At 43.0% G+C, this 19,156-nt stretch overlaps 1 protein-coding gene across 3 annotated transcripts in view; it reads right to left on the bottom strand.

Annotated features, from left to right (window-relative positions):
- Positions 1–19,064, bottom strand: part of MRE11 (MRE11 homolog, double strand break repair nuclease) — a 33,911-nt gene extending 14,847 nt beyond the window's left edge. Inside the window, exons 1-10 of one of the 3 annotated variants that reach the window (XM_082219284.1) lie at positions 18,904–19,064; positions 13,696–13,796; positions 13,393–13,531; positions 12,394–12,554; positions 12,130–12,217; positions 11,046–11,187; positions 8,628–8,742; positions 7,171–7,356; positions 5,038–5,209; positions 4,478–4,558 (exon numbers count right to left, since the gene is read on the bottom strand). In XM_082219284.1, coding sequence (XP_082075410.1) covers positions 4,478–4,558; positions 5,038–5,209; positions 7,171–7,356; positions 8,628–8,742; positions 11,046–11,187; positions 12,130–12,217; positions 12,394–12,554; positions 13,393–13,531; positions 13,696–13,727 — 1,116 coding nt within the window. In that variant the 5' untranslated portion in view covers positions 13,728–13,796; positions 18,904–19,064. Of the gene's footprint in view, positions 1–4,477; positions 4,559–5,037; positions 5,210–7,170; positions 7,357–8,627; positions 8,743–11,045; positions 11,188–12,129; positions 12,218–12,393; positions 12,555–13,364; positions 13,532–13,695; positions 13,797–18,903 lie in introns of those variants that run through there. The other 2 variants (XM_082219285.1, XM_082219286.1) reach the window with 2 other exon arrangements.
- Between the last annotated feature and the right edge of the window lie 92 nt (positions 19,065–19,156).

Raw genomic sequence — 19,156 nt, forward strand, 5'->3', positions numbered from 1 at the left:
GGCAGGGTTTCTGTTGAGGCAGGGGATTAGCTGTGGGAGGAGCTTATCAGAGTTTGCAGGGCAGTGGCGTGCGCCTAGCGGCGCGCGCAGTTAGATCCATCTTTTAGATTTAGGGGAGCTAGTCTCAAACGTATGTTGGGGGAGATCTAGGTGTTTTTTTTGTGTGTGGGAAGTTATTTATGATGGAGGACCTCTGTAGCCAACCCCAACGACACGATCTCAAGATGGAAGGGGAGGGAACAGCTGCAGTCGCCTGCGATTCCTGCGCAATGTTTGCCATCTTGCCAAAGGTTGCAGGCAGCTTTACCTGCAGCAATTGCATGTTGATTGCCCTCTTAAAAGACAAAGTCCAGCAACTGGAGGAACGTGTAGCTACGCTCCAAAGAATTAGAGAGCTGGAGCTCTTCTTGGAAGCAACAGAGCACACCGTCTCCACCAAGGAGGAGACAGGGGACTCCCCTGAGAAGGAGTCTAGTTCACCAACACAGGAGCCAGATATATGGAGAAACGTGACTCAAAGAAGTAGGAGGCCCAGGGTTCACTCTGATTGCTTAGAAATACACAATCGCTTTGAGGTCTCCCCTAGCATGGAAGACGAAGAGCAGACTCCATTTGAGGATCTCTCCCTCATTACAGTCGATCAGGTATATGAAGACGAGCAGCAAAGTCAGTCCTCAGGGAATGTGCAGGCGACCTTGGAACGGACAGCTCACGGAAGAACCCCGACCAAACCCAAGAGGAGGCGTGTAGTGGTGATAGGGGATTCCCTACTGAGGGGAACAGAAGCAGTGATCTGTGGGCCTGACAAGATGTCTCGGGAAGTGTGCTGTCTCCCCGGGGCTAAGATCCAAGATGTAACTGAACGACTGCAAGGAATCATAAAACCCACTGACAAATACCCCTTCCTCTTGGTTCATGTGGGAACCAATGACACTGCAAGCAATAGCCTCCAGAAGATCAAAAGAGACTACGAGGCTCTCGGCAGGAAATTGAAACAACTAAATGCACAAATTGTCATCTCATCTGTCCTCCCAGTTGAACGACGTGGCCCAGGGAGAGAGGGGAAAATAGTGGAAGTGAACAGCTGGCTTCGCAAATGGTGTAAACAGGAACGGTTTGGATTCTTAGATCACGGACTGCAGTTTCTTGAAGATGGACTTCTGGCAAGTGATGGGCTGCACCTCACAACGGTTGGGAGAAATGTTTTTGCCAAAAATCTCAGAAACCTCATCAGGAGGGCTTTAAACTGACTAATGTGGGGGAGGGAGACAGTGCTCCTGAAGGTGAAGATGAAGATGATCATCCAAATGTCATAGACCAAATGGAGCAAACAGCACGCGGACCTAGTGGTGGGAGGAAAAAATCCTTAAATAAGAGACACGGGGGAATGATTAATGGACTTCAATGTCTGTACACTAATGCGCAAAGCATGGGAAATAAACAAGATGAGCTTGAGCTCTTGGTACAGCAAACTAAATATGACATAATAGGCATCACTGAAACCTGGTGGGATAAGTCCCACGATTGGAATGTAATAATGGGGGGGTACAATCTATTTCAGAGATACAGACCAGACAAGAAAGGAGGAGGAGTGGCGTTATATGTCAGGGATGTGTATACCTGTGAAGAGATCCAAGATTTAGATCCTCAAAGCCAAAGTGAGAGCATTTGGGTCAAAATTAAGGGAGAGAAGAATAACAGAGACCTCATTGTGGGAGTTTACTATAGATCCCCAAGCCAAACGGAGGACATAGATGATGCCTTCCTGGAACAGATGGCCAAGCATGCAAAAGGAAGGGAGATAGTAGTAATGGGGGACTTCAATTACCCGGATATTTGTTGGATGTCAAACTCAGCCAAGAGCATAAGGTCAAACAGATTCCTCACTGGCCTTGCAGACAACTTCATTGTCCAGAAAGTGGGAGAAGCAACAAGAGGAACAGCCATTTTAGATCTGGTCCTAACCAATGTTGATGACCTGGTTAGTGGGGTAGAAGTGGAAGGATCATTAGGCGCGAGTGATCATGCTCTTCTGAAGTTTACTATACAGCGGAAAGGAGCAGCCAAGCATACTAGGACTCAATTTCTTGACTTCAAGAAAGCCGACTTCATAAAACTTAGGGAAGTGCTGGGTGAGATCCCATGGACAACAATACTAAAAGGAAAGGGAGTTCATGATGGCTGGGAGTTTGTTAAGAGGGAGATACTAAAAGCACAATGTCAGGCAATACCAATGAGACGGAAACATGGAAGGTGCCTAAAGAAGCCAGGGTGGCTATCTAAAGAACTTTTAACTGAATTAAGATTAAAAAAGGATGTGTACAAAAAATGGAAAAGGGGGGAAACCACCAAAGAGGAATTCAAACAAATAGCCAGCACGTGTAGACACAAAGTCAGAAAAGCTAAAGCACAGAATGAACTCAGGCTTGCTAGAGAGGTTAAAAGCAACAAAAAAGGCTTTTATGGGTATGTTCGTAGCAAAAGGAAGAACAAAGAAACAATGGGGTCACTCAGAGGAGAAGATGGTGAAATGCAAACAGGGGACACAGAAAGGGCTGAACTACTCAATGCCTTCTTTGCCTCAGTCTTCTCCGATAAAGAAAACAATGCCCGACCTGAAGAATTTGGAGCAAATGATTCAGCAAAGGAAACACAGCCCAGAATAACTAAGGAGATAGTACAAGAATATTTGGCTAGTTTAGATGTATTCAAGTCTCCAGGGCCAGATGAACTGCATCCAAGAGTATTAAAAGAACTGGCAGATGTGATCTCAGAACCACTGGCAGTCATCTTTGAGAATTCCTGGAGAACAGGCGAAGTCCCGGCAGACTGGAGGAGGGCAAATGTTGTCCCTATTTTCAAAAAGGGGAAAAGAGAGGACCCAAATAATTACCGCCCAGTCAGTCTGACATCAATAGCAGGGAAGATTCTGGAGCAGATCATTAAGCAAACAGTCTGTGAGCACCTAGAAAGGAATGGTGTGATCACCAATAGTCAGCATGGATTTCTGAAAAATAAGTCATGTCAGACTAACCTGATCTCGTTTTTTGACAGAATTACAAGCCTGGTAGATGAAGGGAACGCAGTGGATGTAGCCTACATTGATTTCAGCAAGGCATTTGACAAGGTGCCCCATGATATTCTTGTAAAGAAGCTGGTAAAATGCGGTCTTGACTATGCTACCACTCAGTGGATTTGTAACTGGCTGACTGACCGAACCCAAAGGGTGCTCATCAATGGTTCCTCTTCATCCTGGAGAAGAGTGACTAGTGGGGTGCCACAGGGTTCTGTCTTGGGCCCGGTCTTATTCAACATCTTTATCAACGACTTGGATGATGGACTCAAGGGCATCCTGATCAAATTTGCAGATGACACCAAACTGGGAGGGGTGGCTAACACCCCAGAGGACAGGATCACACTTCAAAACGACCTTGACAGATTAGAGAACTGGGCAAAAACAAACAAGATGAATTTTAACAGGGAGAAATGTAAAGTATTGCACTTGGGCAAAAAAAATGAGAGGCACAAATACAAGATGGGGGACACCTGGCTTGAGAGCAGTACATGTGAAAAGGATCTAGGAGTCTTGGTTGACCAGAAACTTGACATGAGCCAACAGTGTGACGCGGCAGCTAAAAAAGCCAATGCAATTCTGGGCTGCATCAATAGGAGTATAGCATCTAGATCAAGGGAAGTAATAGTGCCACTGTATTCTGCTCTGGTCAGACCACACCTGGAGTACTGTGTCCAGTTCTGGGCACCACAATTCAAGAAGGACACTGACAAACTGGAACGTGTCCAGAGGAGGGCAACCAAAATGGTCAAAGGCCTGGAAACGATGCCTTATGAGGAACGGCTAAGGGAGCTGGGCATGTTTAGCCTGGAGAAGAGGAGGTTAAGGGGTGATATGATAGCCATGTTCAAATATATAAAAGGATGTCACATAGAGGAGGGAGAAAGGTTGTTTTCTGCTGCTCCAGAGAAGCGGACACGGAGCAATGGATCCAAACTACAAGAAAGAAGATTCCACCTAAACATTAGGAAGAACTTCCTGACAGTAAGAGCTGTTCGACAGTGGAATTTGCTGCCAAGGAGTGTGGTGGAGTCTCCTACTTTGGAGGTCTTTAAGCAGAGGCTTGACAACCATATGTCAGGAGTGCTCTGATGGTGTTTCCTGCTTGGCAGGGGGTTGGACTCGATGGCCCTTGTGGTCTCTTCCAACTCTATGATTCTATGATTCTATTTCAAACATTAAAAACTGCATTTGTTCTCTCTTTTTTAAATAGCTAGATGGCTTTTAAACCCCTTATTATTTCCCACAAGTGCCTCAAGTTCCACTGCTTCAAGGAATGCAGACAAGATAGCCACGTACTACCACTCCACGAAGGCGAAGGGAGGCCCTAAAATGTATGCTGAACAAGAACATACATTTGCTTTTTGATTTTTTAAAAAAACCATATTAGGAGCCCCATCTTACTCGTAATCTTATTAGAGGCTTATCTGGTTGTCTGGGGTTGTCAAGACGGTCTCTTTCTGAATTGTCCAACATGGCTTCAACCTTTAAAAATGAGAAGGGGGGAAAAAACATACCTGGCTATTTGTTTATTATTTCCATTTATCAACCATCTAAAAGATCTCAAATCAGTTTACATGCAGAATTAAGTGCAAAAAACCGCATCAAGTTATTCACATAACAGAATACAAAGGCAATATCCTAATAATACAATACAATACAATACAATAATTAATAATATTTCTATTATTTTTACCCTGCCCATCTGGCTGAAAGAACTACAAGGCAGTATGACATAAATATTTCAAACCCCACAACATGCAATCATTCATCCAGTATCACTCACCATCCATTTGACAACACTGTGAATAGTAGATTCACAGCCTCAAACATTAACTCTATGAACCATTCATATTCCACAATATTACAACCCACAAAGTGTCCACGTACACAATGAGACAGCACTCCTAATATCCAAAACCATAGTGGACTCGTGCCCCACTCCTATCTTTTCCAGCTCCTACCTTTTCCATGCAGAAAGCTTGTATCGCTTGTGTTACTTTAGGATTGTCAGGATTAAAGATGTCAGGATGGTCAGCAAGAACAATGTCCTCAATGTAGAAAGGCCGTACTGTTTGGAGAGGAATCTTTTGCATATTCATTTTTTTGCCTTTGATGCGCAGCAAGCCAACATGTCTGGAATGCATTGAGCAAAGCCAGGTAAATCGAGTGTGGCATATACCCTGAGAATTTATTTCAGCCATGATCACTGTTAGGCTTACAGAGTTGTCAACTAGATGGAAAGCTGTTACTTGTTATAGGAGCCTTAACAGGTGGACAGGGAGTTCAAGGGCCATGGCTAGGAGAAGTTCACACTGGGAATAATCAAAATGGATCTGGGTCCTTATACCAATGTGCAGTGAATGGAGATGGGCAAGAATCCCCTTCTCGTACTAAGCTTAATGCAGACCATTGCAGCTAAAGATCTGACTTACATTTTTGACAGAAATAACCTGCCATCTGTAATCTCTACCCCGTCATGAACCCTATTCTGCCTTCACAGGTTTCTTTCACCAAGACCAGCTAAACTTCCATTTTCTTTGCATTCACTATCAACAACATTATAGAATCTGTCCTTCCTCGTCAAGTATGTCATCAGCTCAGCAAATAGTTTGGGAACTCATGGGCACCAGGCAAGCAGTTTTTAGTCTAAAATGTAGTCAGTAAATCTACAATCGCAATTCTGTCTTAACAAGGCTACATTACCTAAGCTACAGAAATCTATTTACTTGTATTATCTTCTCCTGAGAAGAGAACAACAATGGCAGATTCTTGCACTCTGCATCTTGGAATGGCACAGACCTCTTTCCTTTTCTCTCTCTCTCTCTTTTTAATTATTATTTGGTTCTCATGCCAGTGCATGAGCTCCTCGAGGTCTGTCTTCCGTCAGAAGGTAGGAAGTTGAACGGGGACTTGAGCCAAAGGCAGTCCAGTCTCCTCCAGAAGTTATACCAGAGACTGCCTCTTAGCCCCAGAGAACAGGGCCTCCTCCAATAATAACTGGCTCCCCATCTTTCCTTCCTTTACTTGAGGAAAGAAATGCCAGATTCTCCCACTCTGCACCTTGCATGGCAAAAATTTCCTGTGCAGTTCTCCATGTCTCTGGGTTAATTGCTCCATAGCCATTTGGATTAAGGGTTGCTGGTGCCCGTGGAGACTATTCTGCTACTAAGATTCTGAATGTGTGTGTGTTTGTTTGTTTGTTTGTTTGTTTCAAAAGAGCATAGCAAAGAAATCAGTTATGGTTCAATTTGCTAGTTTACAAGATCACTATTAGGGGAGGGTCCACAAATAATAATAATAATAATAATAATAATAATAATAATAATAATAATAATAATAATAATATATTTATACCCCGCCCTCCCTGTCCAGGACTGGAACAATGCAGAGCTTGTTCTCCTTAGCCCAGCCCTCTCTACCTGCCACTTTATGTCAGTCCAGTTCCACCCCTGGAAAAAAAGCAGGGGACACAGAGAAGAGGCTCAGTGCCTTCTCCCTTCTTGTAGACATTTCAGCTGAATAGTATATGGCATGCTTGTACCAAGAACAGATAGTGCAACTGGGGAGTCAGCACCCACAAGTCAAGTTAGGTCCTGCACTCTTTGGTAAATCACAGAAAATGTAGGAAGGGAGGCGCAAGACAGTCCTAGTACTGTGACAACAGGAATTGCCATCTGTCACAGTGAGAGAGCCCTGAAGCCTTCTCTAGAAAAAGCGTTTTTGAAGTTGAGCAGATTAGGGGACACAGGTAGGAGCAAGCAGCTAAGGGATGGGGAGATCTTCTAATTCCTCACTAGTTTCCCCTTAATACCAGGAAAAGAAATTAGAGTCTCCTGCTTCCACCTTATAAACAAGCCGAAAGGGTGAGAGCAAGCAAAGAATATCATATTTTGCAATGTATAAGACTAGGGTTTTTTCCTTTTAAAAATCTCAAAAATTAGGGGGCATCTTATACACGGATAGTGCTGAGGGTGGACTGGTGATTGGTTGTTGCCACAAAAATAGGGGGCGTCTTATAGACGGAAAAATACAGTAATTTGCAAGATCTCATTTAGTAAACCAAACGAAATAACAAATAAAACTTAAGTACATACTTTTTGGCAGCTTCGCCTGGTGACAAAGATGTGACCACTGAACTTCCTGGCTGAGACACATAGAAAAGTTGTCGTTCATTTCGGGCAGGAGCTATTTTACATTCATGCTCATGACCCCAAATTACGAGATCAATAAAATCATCTAGAAACTGTTCCGGAATATAATTTGTGGCACCATGTTTGCTCCTGTACAAAAGGAAACATACAAACGTAATTGCAAAACTGAGGAGGTGGTTTTACACTGATATTAAACTAAAATATTCCAGTTAAAGTAAGTGTTTATAAAATATTTAATTCCACTTTAACAACTGCAAAAACATGTGTATCAGGTACAATTTTCAAAAGGTAAGGAAAGGCGAATTGAATTAAAGCTGTAGGACAGACAGAAGTTCAGGTTGCAGACAGATCAGCAACGGTCAAATGTAAGAGGCCATTATAAGGGTAGCACTGAAGAACAGGAAAATAGCCCAGTAACTCCTTCCACCTGCAAGCTTGCTTTGTTGACTCAGAGAGTAGTACACTTGGGTCCTATTGCTAAGTCCCCAGATCAAGTCGCCCATAGCCTTATGCAATCCTACCACCACTGAACCACGTTTTCTGCATAATCAAAAGTGACCCATCCACACCAAGGAGCCAGAATGAAAAGCAAAATTTATCCATTGTTATTTATAAACACAGGTAACAGAAAAGCTTACTCACTTGACAAGAGCAAGCCATCATTCAAATGAGAACTTTGGGTCCCACATAAATAAAAGTTGTTTATTTTTCAAATTGCTAAGAGCAACTATTCCTTACCCTAAGGATTACGGTATTTTAAAGGTAAAGGGACCCCCGACCATTAGGTCCAGTCGCGGACGACTCTGGGGTTGCGGCGCTCATCTCGCTTTACTGGCCGAGGGAGCCGGCGTACAGCTTCCGGGTCATGTGGCCAGCATTACAATGCCGCTTCTGGCGAACCAGAGTAGCACACGGAAACGCCGTTTACCTTCCCACTAGAGCGGTACCTATTTATCTACTTGCACTATGACGTGCTTTCAAACTGCTAGGTTGGCAGGAGCAGGGACCGAACAACGGGAACTCACCCCATCGCGGGGATTTGAACTGCCGACCTTCTGATCAGCAAGCCCTAGGCTCTGTGGTTTAACCCGCAGCACCACCCGCGTCCCTTCCCTATTAAAGAGTTAAAACCTGTTGCCTAAGGTTATTATTTATGTCCCTCCAAAAGCAGAAAAGTACTCTATATTCACATCAGCTGTGCAGAGCTGGTATCGTAGTCCACCATCTTTTTTCTGTCATCAAAGATCAAGCAAAATGACAACTTTAAAGCAAGGCTGAGCAGAGTGGAGGGGGGAGAGAAAGGTACAAATTTCATCATCATCATTTGTACCTCACCCGTGTGACTGGGTTGCCCCAGCCCCTCTGGGCCAACAGAATATACAAAAACACAACAGCAGTACCTGTTCTGGTGAATTACAAACAGATTAAACCAACTATCTTCATCTTCCTTTGGTCTCAGCATAGTCACTTGCTTGTTCACAAACATTCTGTGAAGCCTCTCATCTGGAATAGATCCTGGGACGGACATAATAATTACCTTGTAGTGAGTTGTTTGTGATGAAATACCGTGAAAATGACAAACAGTACTGCACTAAAAGACTTCCTTCATTGGCAAGAGCTTGGACTAAATTATCCTTGCCAGCCCAATGGTTTGTATTAAAGTTGCCAATGTTTAGAAAAGGTCTAAAACTGTCTTGCAATTTGCCACTTACATATTCACTTTCAGCAAGTAGCATGTCCTGGGTCAGCAGCCAAGAGGCATCCGACACTCTCCTACACAGTCATCACGGCCCCCCAAGCTGCTGCACTGAGTTCCCTGTCCAGAAATGACACAGAGCAGAACTGCCAAGGCTGCACTCATGACAAAGTAAAGGCTGGTAGCCCCCAGACCAGTGCTGTGTGTCCTAGTCAAAGAAACACGGTAAGGAGCTATGGCAGGGGTCAGCAAACTTTTTCAGCAGGAGGCCAGTCCACTGTCCCTCAGACCTTGTGGGGGGCCGGACTATATTTTTTTGGGGGGTGAACGACACATTCTACTCATGTAAAAAACACCAGGCAGTCCCCACAAATAACCCAGAGATGCATTTTAAATAAAAGGACACATTCTACTCATGTAAAAACACGCTGATTCCCGGATCGTCCGCATGCCGGATTTAGAAGGCGATTGGGCCAGATCCGGCCCCTGGGCCTTAGTTTGCCCACCCATGAGCTATGGCATCCAGTGAAGGAGGGAGCCCTGAGCTTGGTGAACTGGGCAGGAAGTGGCTGCCTACTGCCAAAGTAATTATTATCAAGCCTGACTAAAAGGAGAGAGGCAATCTAAATTGTTTAGGTTTCTAGAATATTTAAAACCTGATTCGCAACCCACTCCCAGAACAGTTTCTAAAAGAAATACAAGTGCTGGATGGAAGCAAAGCAGGGATAACATGCTAACGATAAATTGGCAGGCCAAAGCAACAGCAGCAGAGAAATCTGGGAAAAAATAGGTTCCGGAACCATGCGCTCAAGAGTTTATTGTTCTGTTTTGGGGAGGTGCTGTAGCTCAGAAGTGAGGCATCTGTTTTGCACACAGAAGGTCCCTGGTTCGAGAGAATCCTATCTGAATTCTTGGACAGCTGCTTCAAGTCAATGTAGACAATACTGCTCTAGATGGAATGGTAATTCTTCACAGAACTCTAGCCAATGGTTGCCATCAATTTGATTTGAACTGATTTTATAATGAATTGATTTTAGAATGCTGTATTATTTTACTGTTGTTAGCCGCTCTGAGCCCGGCTTCGGCTGGGGAGGGCGGGATATAAATAAAATTATTATTATTATTATTATTATTATTATTATTATTATTATTATTATTATCTCAGTATAAGCCAGCTTGATATATTCCTACACGGTGCTATCTACCAGCTCAAGCCAATTTGCCTCACATCTGCAATCTACATGAACTTCCTTTTACAGTGGTACCTCATTTTTCAAACACAATCCCTTCCTGAAGACAGTTCCGAGTTCTGAAACTTTCGGAAACTGAAACCTCAAGAGGCAACAGCTAGGCCTCAGGATCTTGCACTCAGCGGAAGCTGCACGGCATGTTCGATTTCCGAGGCATGTTCAAAAACCGAAGCATTTACTTCCAGGTTTACGATGTTCGAAAACCGAAATGTTTGTTAATGGAGATGTTTGAAAACCAAGGTACCACTGTATTTGTTTAGTAAAATTTAAATACAGCACTTGATTTTAAAAAACAACAGGTCTTTGTGTGACTTCCACAAAGTAGTATTGGCAATGGCACTCAGGTTTCTCTAGAAAAGTAGGAGAATGAAAGAAATAGGAAAATGTGGTCAAGGATGTGGTCAAGGAGACAGCAAGCAGACCAGCACTAATGAACCAGGAAGACAGAGGCGGGAAAGTCAGTATTTAATTATAATAATAATAATAATAATAATAATAATAATAATAATAATAGATAGGGCTTTCAATGAGCCACAAATAATTTAATTATTAAATGCAAAGCACTTTTAATGCACTCATTGCTTACCATCCTTTTCCCCTTTGATTTACTGACAGGTATAATGGAAAGAGCTATTTGCGCTACTACAAACTTTTGAGACATCAAACCTAGGTTCCCCTCATTTGGTGAAAACCATAAAAGCTGGTCAACAGACTTAAGGTTTTCCAAATCAAACTCCACTGATCTTACACCCCAGGATCCTAAAGCTAATTCTAATAAATAAAATTCACCATCTTCAGGCCAGACCTGATGTTCCTCCAAGATGTTATGGTTTCATTAAAGCCTTGCCACCATTCCGAAAAAAATAGCATACCTAATCCATAAAGAGCAATTTTGGAACTGCCCTTCTGAAGCAAAACGGGACTAATGTCTATCTTCTCTACAGATGGTGACCGTCCAAAATGATTCACAAGTCCTGCACAACTTAAGATGTCCAAAGCACAAAGAGCATCTGCCTGTAAGATAGATGAGGGAATATCTACAATTAGCATTTGTTTACCAAAGGTTGGCTTGGTCACCATTTAGGCCAGCAACACATGAAGTACAGATGAGGAAAATGTGGTCCAGCAAATGTTGGACTACAATTCCCATTAGCCACAGCCAGCCAGGGATGATAGTTGTAATCCAGCAACAAGCAGAGGAACACAGGTTTCCCAACCAATGTAAAGCATTTAAGGAAGGAAAATCTTGTATTCTTTTCCAGATCAGCTAAACTAGGCTTATAAATAGCTACTAGCCTGGTGCCTGTAATAGCCTCTAGGGCTAGGCATCTGGGAAAGAAAGCTTTTGTAAAGTGGAATTGATTCTTTTCCCTCCTTCTTCCGGCCATCAATAGGCCACAAACAATGAACAGAGATATGTGTAGACATGAAAGATATTTAAAATGCTAAGTACTAATATCTTTGTGGACCTTAAGAGGATAAACTAGAATTGATTACATGGTAAGTGTACATGTTTATGCCATTAAAAAGCATGTTTTATCCTAGGCCAACAAAGGAAACAGAGAGCCACATCAACCATATTTCAGCACCTTATGTAACAAGTTTATGCCTTCTTAAAAAGCATAAATCATTTAAAAACCTCAATGCAACTATTTCAAAATTACAATGTAAGCCACCATAACCGTTTCATTCAAGAATTAAGACAGTAGTTTACCTAGGCACCAATGTTGCAATCTCACTACGGCTACAATCCTAACCCAAATTACCTGGAAGCCCCAATGACCTCTATAGGATTTACTTCTAAGTAGACATTATTAGGGCTGTACTGTAAGGACATCAATGCGTAAATGTTTGCTGGATTCTGATGTTTAAACTCTTTACTAATCTTCTGAAGGTTTGTCATATCCAATAATTCATTAACCCTACTAGTTATCAACTTTTGTATAACATTCTTACCCCTGTTGGATCATCATGGTTGCCATGAATACTAAAAACTGGAATAGAAATGTTGAGATTGTCATCTTGGTAGTTCACCCAAGGAAACCTGAACAGGAGAGCAAAGTTTAAGTTTATTTATAAACAGAAATATCACTGCTTAAGTCATCACTTTTTACACTGAAACATCCCATAAATGAATGGCCACAGAATAATTATTATCATTTATTAAACTCAATTTAGAAAACATTACAACTATGATAGTATTATCATAAAGATACCTACTTGCTAAAACCAAAATTAACTGACTGGTCACTCAGAATTTCAAACTGTATAGGACGGTCACCCATACAATATTTCCTTAATAATTCTAAGCAAGTATGTAATGTTTTTCTGGAAGGTTTGTTTTCATGAAAGAGATCGCCTCCTAATAAAAGAAAATCCACCTATAAAAAGGAAAGGGAAAAGTTATTTTAAAATATTGAAAACCATTTCCATTTATAATTTTTTACTTCAGTTTTGTAAAACCATACACCTTTGCAAAGAGTATTAATAAATAAATAAATTGGCAGTATTACATTATTATTGTATTCATTATTCATAATAACATTATATACATCATATTAAACAGCTAAATTTCTCTGAGCTGTTTTTGGTTACCTAAAAGCAATTTACAGTGCAAACAAAATCTAAATAATCAAAATTTATCTTGCTCTTTCAGCACTGATTAGCCTTAAACAGAGAACAGTACATAAAAGGGCAAATTTATCCAGGAATTTATACTGAGTCTTTAATAAATATTTAAGTTTGTAACTGTGTAAAATATATTCATTTTTTAAAATCAGCTATAATACATCATATGTTACAGTGAAAGTTCAAGAAACTGATGCATTGGCAGAACCACATTACTATTCCCATAATGTCCCCATCTGTATTTTAACAATTTTTTCTGCAACATGTCACATCTCTGAAGCCGTTTAAGTAAAATATCCTGCCACATGTAGCCCTTCATTACTATTCCAATCCTTGCTTATGGTTGAGGGCACTCAGGATGAGGAACCTGTGTTAAATCCAGCTCCCTTCAGCATCAGTCAGATGGCCCAGAGGGATGAGGGAAGCTGCAATTCAGCAACAATCTAAGGAACACAAGTTCCCCATCCCTGGCCTACACAGTGCCATGGATTACATGGTACACAGAGAGCTGTTGGCACATTAAAACACTGATTTCTAGAAAATACTGGTCCCTTGATGCTAACCTTACAAAGTGTTATAAAACTGCCTTGCCTCATTATCTTGAGCAAGTTTCAATATTTCATCAAATGTTACAAACGTATCATTTCCACGTGCCGCATCCTTCTCCAAGTACCCAAGATGAATGTCGGTAGCAACCAAAATTTTAAATGTAGCATTTTCTTCATCATCCCTAAACATGGGGAGGGAAACGTAACACTGTTACTATGCGATTATACGGCAATGAAGCATTTTGCAAAACTCAGAAGTTGCACTCCCTGAATTCTACAACCATACAGACTCAATTCTACAAAAGGATTCACACAAAGGGGAACAAAATATTAGCAGGGGACTTACGTGGAAGTAGCAGGCCTCATCTCTGCAATCATACCAGCGCCCCAAACCCACGGGGCTCCTTACAGTTCAACAGTGCAGCTGTACCACTGAACATTAAGAGACTGAAAAAAGAAGATCCAGAGTCAGGACCTAAGAGTAACATCCAAAAGAGGAAAATACTCAATGACAATCTATAGGCAAAGTATAAAACTGATACAGTGGTACCTCAGGTTACAAACACCTCCGGTTACAGCTCTAAAGACACTTACCGTATTTTTCGCTCTATAAGACGCACTTTTCCCCTCCAAAAAGTAAGAGGAAATGTGTGTGCGTCTTATGGAGCGAATGCAGATGGGAAGCTCTGCTCAGTGCTCCCTTTAAAGAGCCGTGTGGAGTGAGTGTGCGGCTCTTAGGGGCTTTTCCCCAAGGAGCTCCTCTTTAAAGGGAGCGCGGCTCTTGGGGGAGCCTTCATCCCGCTGCCTGGGAGAGGCTGCGCGCGGCTGTGCAGTGATCCCGCTTGCTGTCCTGGCTTCTGGCTTAGCCGTGTGAAACCTCTTGAGGGCAGGGGGAGCCTTCATCCTGCTGCCCTGAAGAGGCTTCGCGCAGCTGTTCCAGAAGACAGAACAGCAAGAGGCTATCCCAGAAGCCAGATCCCTCTTGCTGTTCTGGCTTCTGGGATTCAGAATATTTTTTTTCTTGTTTTCCTCCTCCAAAAACTAGGTGCGTCTCATGGTCTGGTGCGTCTTATAGAGTGAAAAATACGGTAGCTCCACTGAAACAGTAGGACTTTCTCCTGAGTAAACATGCATACAACTGCTTTGCATTGAGACTTCTTTAACATTTGTTACAATAACAGCATAGTCATAATCAGCATGGCCTATGCATGTTGTCTACACACAAAAGAAAGTCCCTCTAAGTTTCCTTTAGAAAACTCGCAGCCCTAAGAACACATAAACTTGGTCTTTGTGACAATGTTGGTTTTCTGTTGGTCATAAAGAAATTACTGGTTTTTCTGTTAATTTCTTTGAAGCCTCACCTTGAAAAGTGACAGCCCCACCTATGGAGGAAGACAAGCTAAGGCTTGAGCCTGGCGTGGTGACTCAAAATTTGACCTGCATTCCTCTTTTGAGATCATGCAATTCTACTGCAATCTTGGTATCTATAGTAACTTATCTATCCAAACACATCCTCAGGAATAGACTGAGGCAGAATTACCTGTCCCCCAGAAAGATTTGAAAGGCACTATGAATCATACAGTGAGAATGGGAAGCCTCCTCCATGTTGGGATCCTGGCATAGAGAATGGAAGAATGATCCAATCACAGCTAATGGAATGATCAATGCATAAGCAGAGTTTAACTGCACCTGCCTCCTCACCAATGACAAGCATCTCTAAGTATTCACCAAAAATCATGTTTGCTTTTTGAGAAAACATTGAGTATTTTCTTCTCCATCCTCTGTGGAGGTTGACAGTGGCAGTAAGATTGTTTTTTGTTGTTGTTTTTTCTATCTCAGAGAACTTTGGGGGTGGAAGTAAAGATTTATTTTTCTCCCTTTCCATTGGGCCTTTGCAGGAATCAGCAGCTAAACACTACTGGTCTTTTTTGAAGAAAAAAATCTCACGCTGAATAAAAACTACAGTGGTAACTTGGGTTGCAGACGCTTCAGGTTACAGACTCCGCTAACCCAGAAATTGTACCTTGGGTTAAGAACTTTGCTTCAGGATGAGAACAGAACTCGCGTAGTGGCAGCAGGATGCTCCATTAGCTAAAGTGGTACCTCAGGTTAAGAACAGTTTCAGGTTAAGAATGGACCTCCAGAACTACTGTATTTTTCGCTCTATAAGACGTACCAGACCATAAGATGCACCTAGTTTTTGGAGGAGGAAAACAAGACAAAAAATATTCTGAATCCCAGAAGCCAGAACAGCAAGAGGGATCACTGTGCAGTGAAAGCAGCAATCCCTCTTGCTGTTCTGGCTTCTAGGATAGCTGTGCAGCCTGCATTCGCTCCATAAGACGCACACACATTTCCCCTTACTTTTTAGAAGGGAAAAAGTGAGTCTTATAGAGCAAAAAATGTGGTAATTAAGTTCCTACCCCGAGGTACTACTGTACTTCATTTCCTTCTAGAGGGGAAAAGGACAAGTGTTTTATTTCTCCTGAGTCAAGCTTTTGCAGCAAATGCGAGCAGTGTCTTGCTACTGTATCCTGCAAAAACACAACAGGAAGAGAAAGAAGCAAATTGGGTAACTTCTTTCCCTTATGCTGAATTCAAGTGATGCTGGAGTGTTTTGCAAACACCTAATTCAAGTGAAGTGTTGTTTAAGTATTTTGGAAGCACATCTTTTTGAGTTTTGCTCCAACAAACGAAACATTGTTTGTTTATTATAAAAAAAATTATAATAATTCAATAGGAATTCCCAGAGTAGTTTACATTAAAAAAACCCAAAACAATAAAAATATAGGTAAAAAAACCAAAAAATAATTGTAAAACAGACAGATGAAAAAGGCAACAAAATCGTAAGATCCAGATTAATAACAACAATCAGGGCTAAAATTAAGTCCAAAAGGCCTGTTAGTTTCTTTTTAAAATTATTTTGCCTGGCACCAAAAGGACAACAAAGCAGGCCCTAAAAGATAAGCACATCAAAACTGGGATAACACCACTGATAATCCACTCATGCATGGACACAGCAAGCAACTTCTCCTGTAGGTAGATGATTCTGCTGAGATGTTGGCATGAGGCGTGATAATGACCGCAGCCTATGGAATTCCAGATACTTGATTAGCAGATACACAGCAGGCAACCTCCACTATGGGCAGCTAATTCAACTTTAATCTTAACATGAAGGGTGATCAAATGATCAATGTGATGCCAGAGGCTTATTCAGGAAGTGGCACAGCCAGAACACTGCATCATGAAGAGGCACAGCGGGCAAACACCACATTAGGTGAGGAAAATGCAAATACAAGATCAGGCCTTCTGGGTGGTTTCTTCTCCCTCCATACACACTCTGTGACCTCTTCTAGTACTGCCTTTTATCTATTCAGCTGCGCTTTTAGATTTCCATCAAATGTTCTTAACCAACCTTCAGGCAACAGATAGGTAGCCATGTTGGTCTGCCATAGTCAAAATAAAAAAATTTCTTCCAGTAGCACCTTAAAGACCAACTAAGTTAGTTCTTGGTATGAGCTTTCGTGTGCATGCACACTTCTTCAGATACACTGAAACAGAAGTTGCCAGATCCTTCTATATAGTGAGAAGGTGGGGAGGGGTATTACTCAGAAGGGTGGTGGGAATGGGATATTGGACAAACAGGCCAAACCTTACGCAAAAGAATAAACGGACATAAATCTGACATCAAGAATCACAAAACAGAGAAACCAGTAGGAGAACACTTCAATCTCCCAGGACATTCTATACAAGATCTCAAAGTAGCTGTTTTACTACAAAGGAATTTCAGAAATAGACTGGAAAGAGAAGCTGCTGAATTGCAACTCATTACCAAACTTAAAACCATGGAGAGACCTGGTCTGAACAAAGACATTGGATTCTTATCTCATTATACATGACTAAGCCATTTTTCACCTTCTCACCCATTGCCTTTTCCTGTAAGACCTATTGCAGCCGTTAAGAGTCGTCAACAGGCTCATCTCAGCTATCTGCCAGTCTCCCATTCCCACCACCCTTCTGAGTAATACCCCTCCCCACCTTCTCACTATATAGAAGGATCTGGCAACTTCTGTTTCAGTGTATCTGAAGAAGTGTGCATGCACACGAAAGCTCATACCAAGAACTAACTTAGTTGGTCTTTAAGGTGCTACTGGAAGGAATTTTTTTATTTTAACCTTCAGGCAAGCCACTTTGGGCCACTGCAGGAAGGAAGCTAACGAAGGCAACAAACAAACTTCTTCTGCTTAAGTCCCGGGGTGACAGATTGATCACACCCAAATAGAAACACCTGCTGCTTTTCCCCTGGAAAAGAGGCACTTGCCAAAGAACAGACTCATGGAGAGACACGGCAGGCAACATCCTCTATGGGCAGAAAACTACTCTCTGGGGTAGCTCCATCGGTACTAGAGCGTGAGGCTCTTAAACAGGCATAGGCAAACTTGGCCCTCCAGATGTTTTGAGACTACAATTCCCATCATCCCTGACCACTGGTCCTGTTAGGCAGGAATCATGATGATAATAATAATAATAATTTTATTATTTATACCCCGAGTTTCCCCAGCCACTCTGGGCGGCTCCCAATCGAGTGTTAAAAACAATACAGCATTAAATATTTAAAACTTCCCTAAACAGGGCTGCCTTCACATGTCTTTTAAAGATAGGATAGCTGCTTATTTCCTTCACATCTGAAGGGAGGGTGTTCCACAGGGCGGGCGCCACTACCGAGAAGGCCCTCTGTCTGGTTCCCTGTAACCTCACTTCTCACAGTGAGGGAACTGCCAGAAGGCCCTTGGCGCTGGATCTCAGTGTCCGGGCTGAACAATGGGGGTGGAGACGCTCCTTCAGGTATACAGGACCGAGGCCGTTTAGGGCTTTAAAGGTCAGCAGCAACACTTCGAATTGTGCTCGGAAACGTACTGGGAGCCAATGCAGATCTCTCAGGACCGGTGTTATATGGTCCCTGTGGCCGCTCCCCGTCACCAGTCTAGCTGCCGCATTCTGGATTAATTGCAGTTTCCGGGTCACCTTCAAAGGTAGCCCCACGTAGAGCACGTTGCAGTAGTCCAAGCAGGAGATAACTAGAGCATGCACCACTCTGGCGAGACAGTCCGCCAGATGGGAGTTGTAGGCCAAAAACATCTGGAGGGCCGAGTTTGCTTATGCCTGCTCTTAAATCTCAGTCAGGGCCATGAGTTCGAGCCCCGTATTGGGCAAAAGATTCCTGCATTGCAGGCGGCCCGACTAGATGACTTCCGTGGACCCTTACACTTCTGTGGAATGTACTGCGGCCTCGACGTGAGGGAGGGATCAATGGAACAAGCGTGTTACGCAAGACACGTGGCCTTCTGCGCGTGGGAAGAGACCCTTTTTTGTGGTCCAGTTATTTCCTCTCTTTCCCTGGAGGCGCAGGGGGTGGGGGGTGGGGAAGATGCCTGAATTCTACTTCAAAAGCGAAACTTCTCCCTCGGAGGGCGGGAACGGGCGGACTAGGCCGCAGCCTCTACCGGAGACCCAGCTCCCCTCACGCGGCGCCTCGCGCTTCCCGCGCTCTTACCCTCCTTCCCGGCGCGCGGCCTACGACGCAACGCCTTCGGTTTCCATAGCGCCGCGGCTATTGGGAGCGGGGAGGGAGAGAGAGAGAGAGAAATAACTCCGCCCCTTTCCGGGCGCGCACGCGCAGGGCAAGGCCCATCTTGCGACCAGCGTCCTGAAACCCCGCCCCCCCGCCCGCCTCCGAGCTAAGCTCCTCCTTTTCCCTTCTGTACCCAATGCACGCTTCAGGCCACGCCCCCTCTCCTCTCCTAAAC

Source organism: Podarcis vaucheri, assembly GCF_965113315.1.
Source record: "Podarcis vaucheri genome assembly, chromosome: 4".
Taxonomy (NCBI): Eukaryota; Metazoa; Chordata; class Lepidosauria; order Squamata; family Lacertidae; genus Podarcis; species Podarcis vaucheri.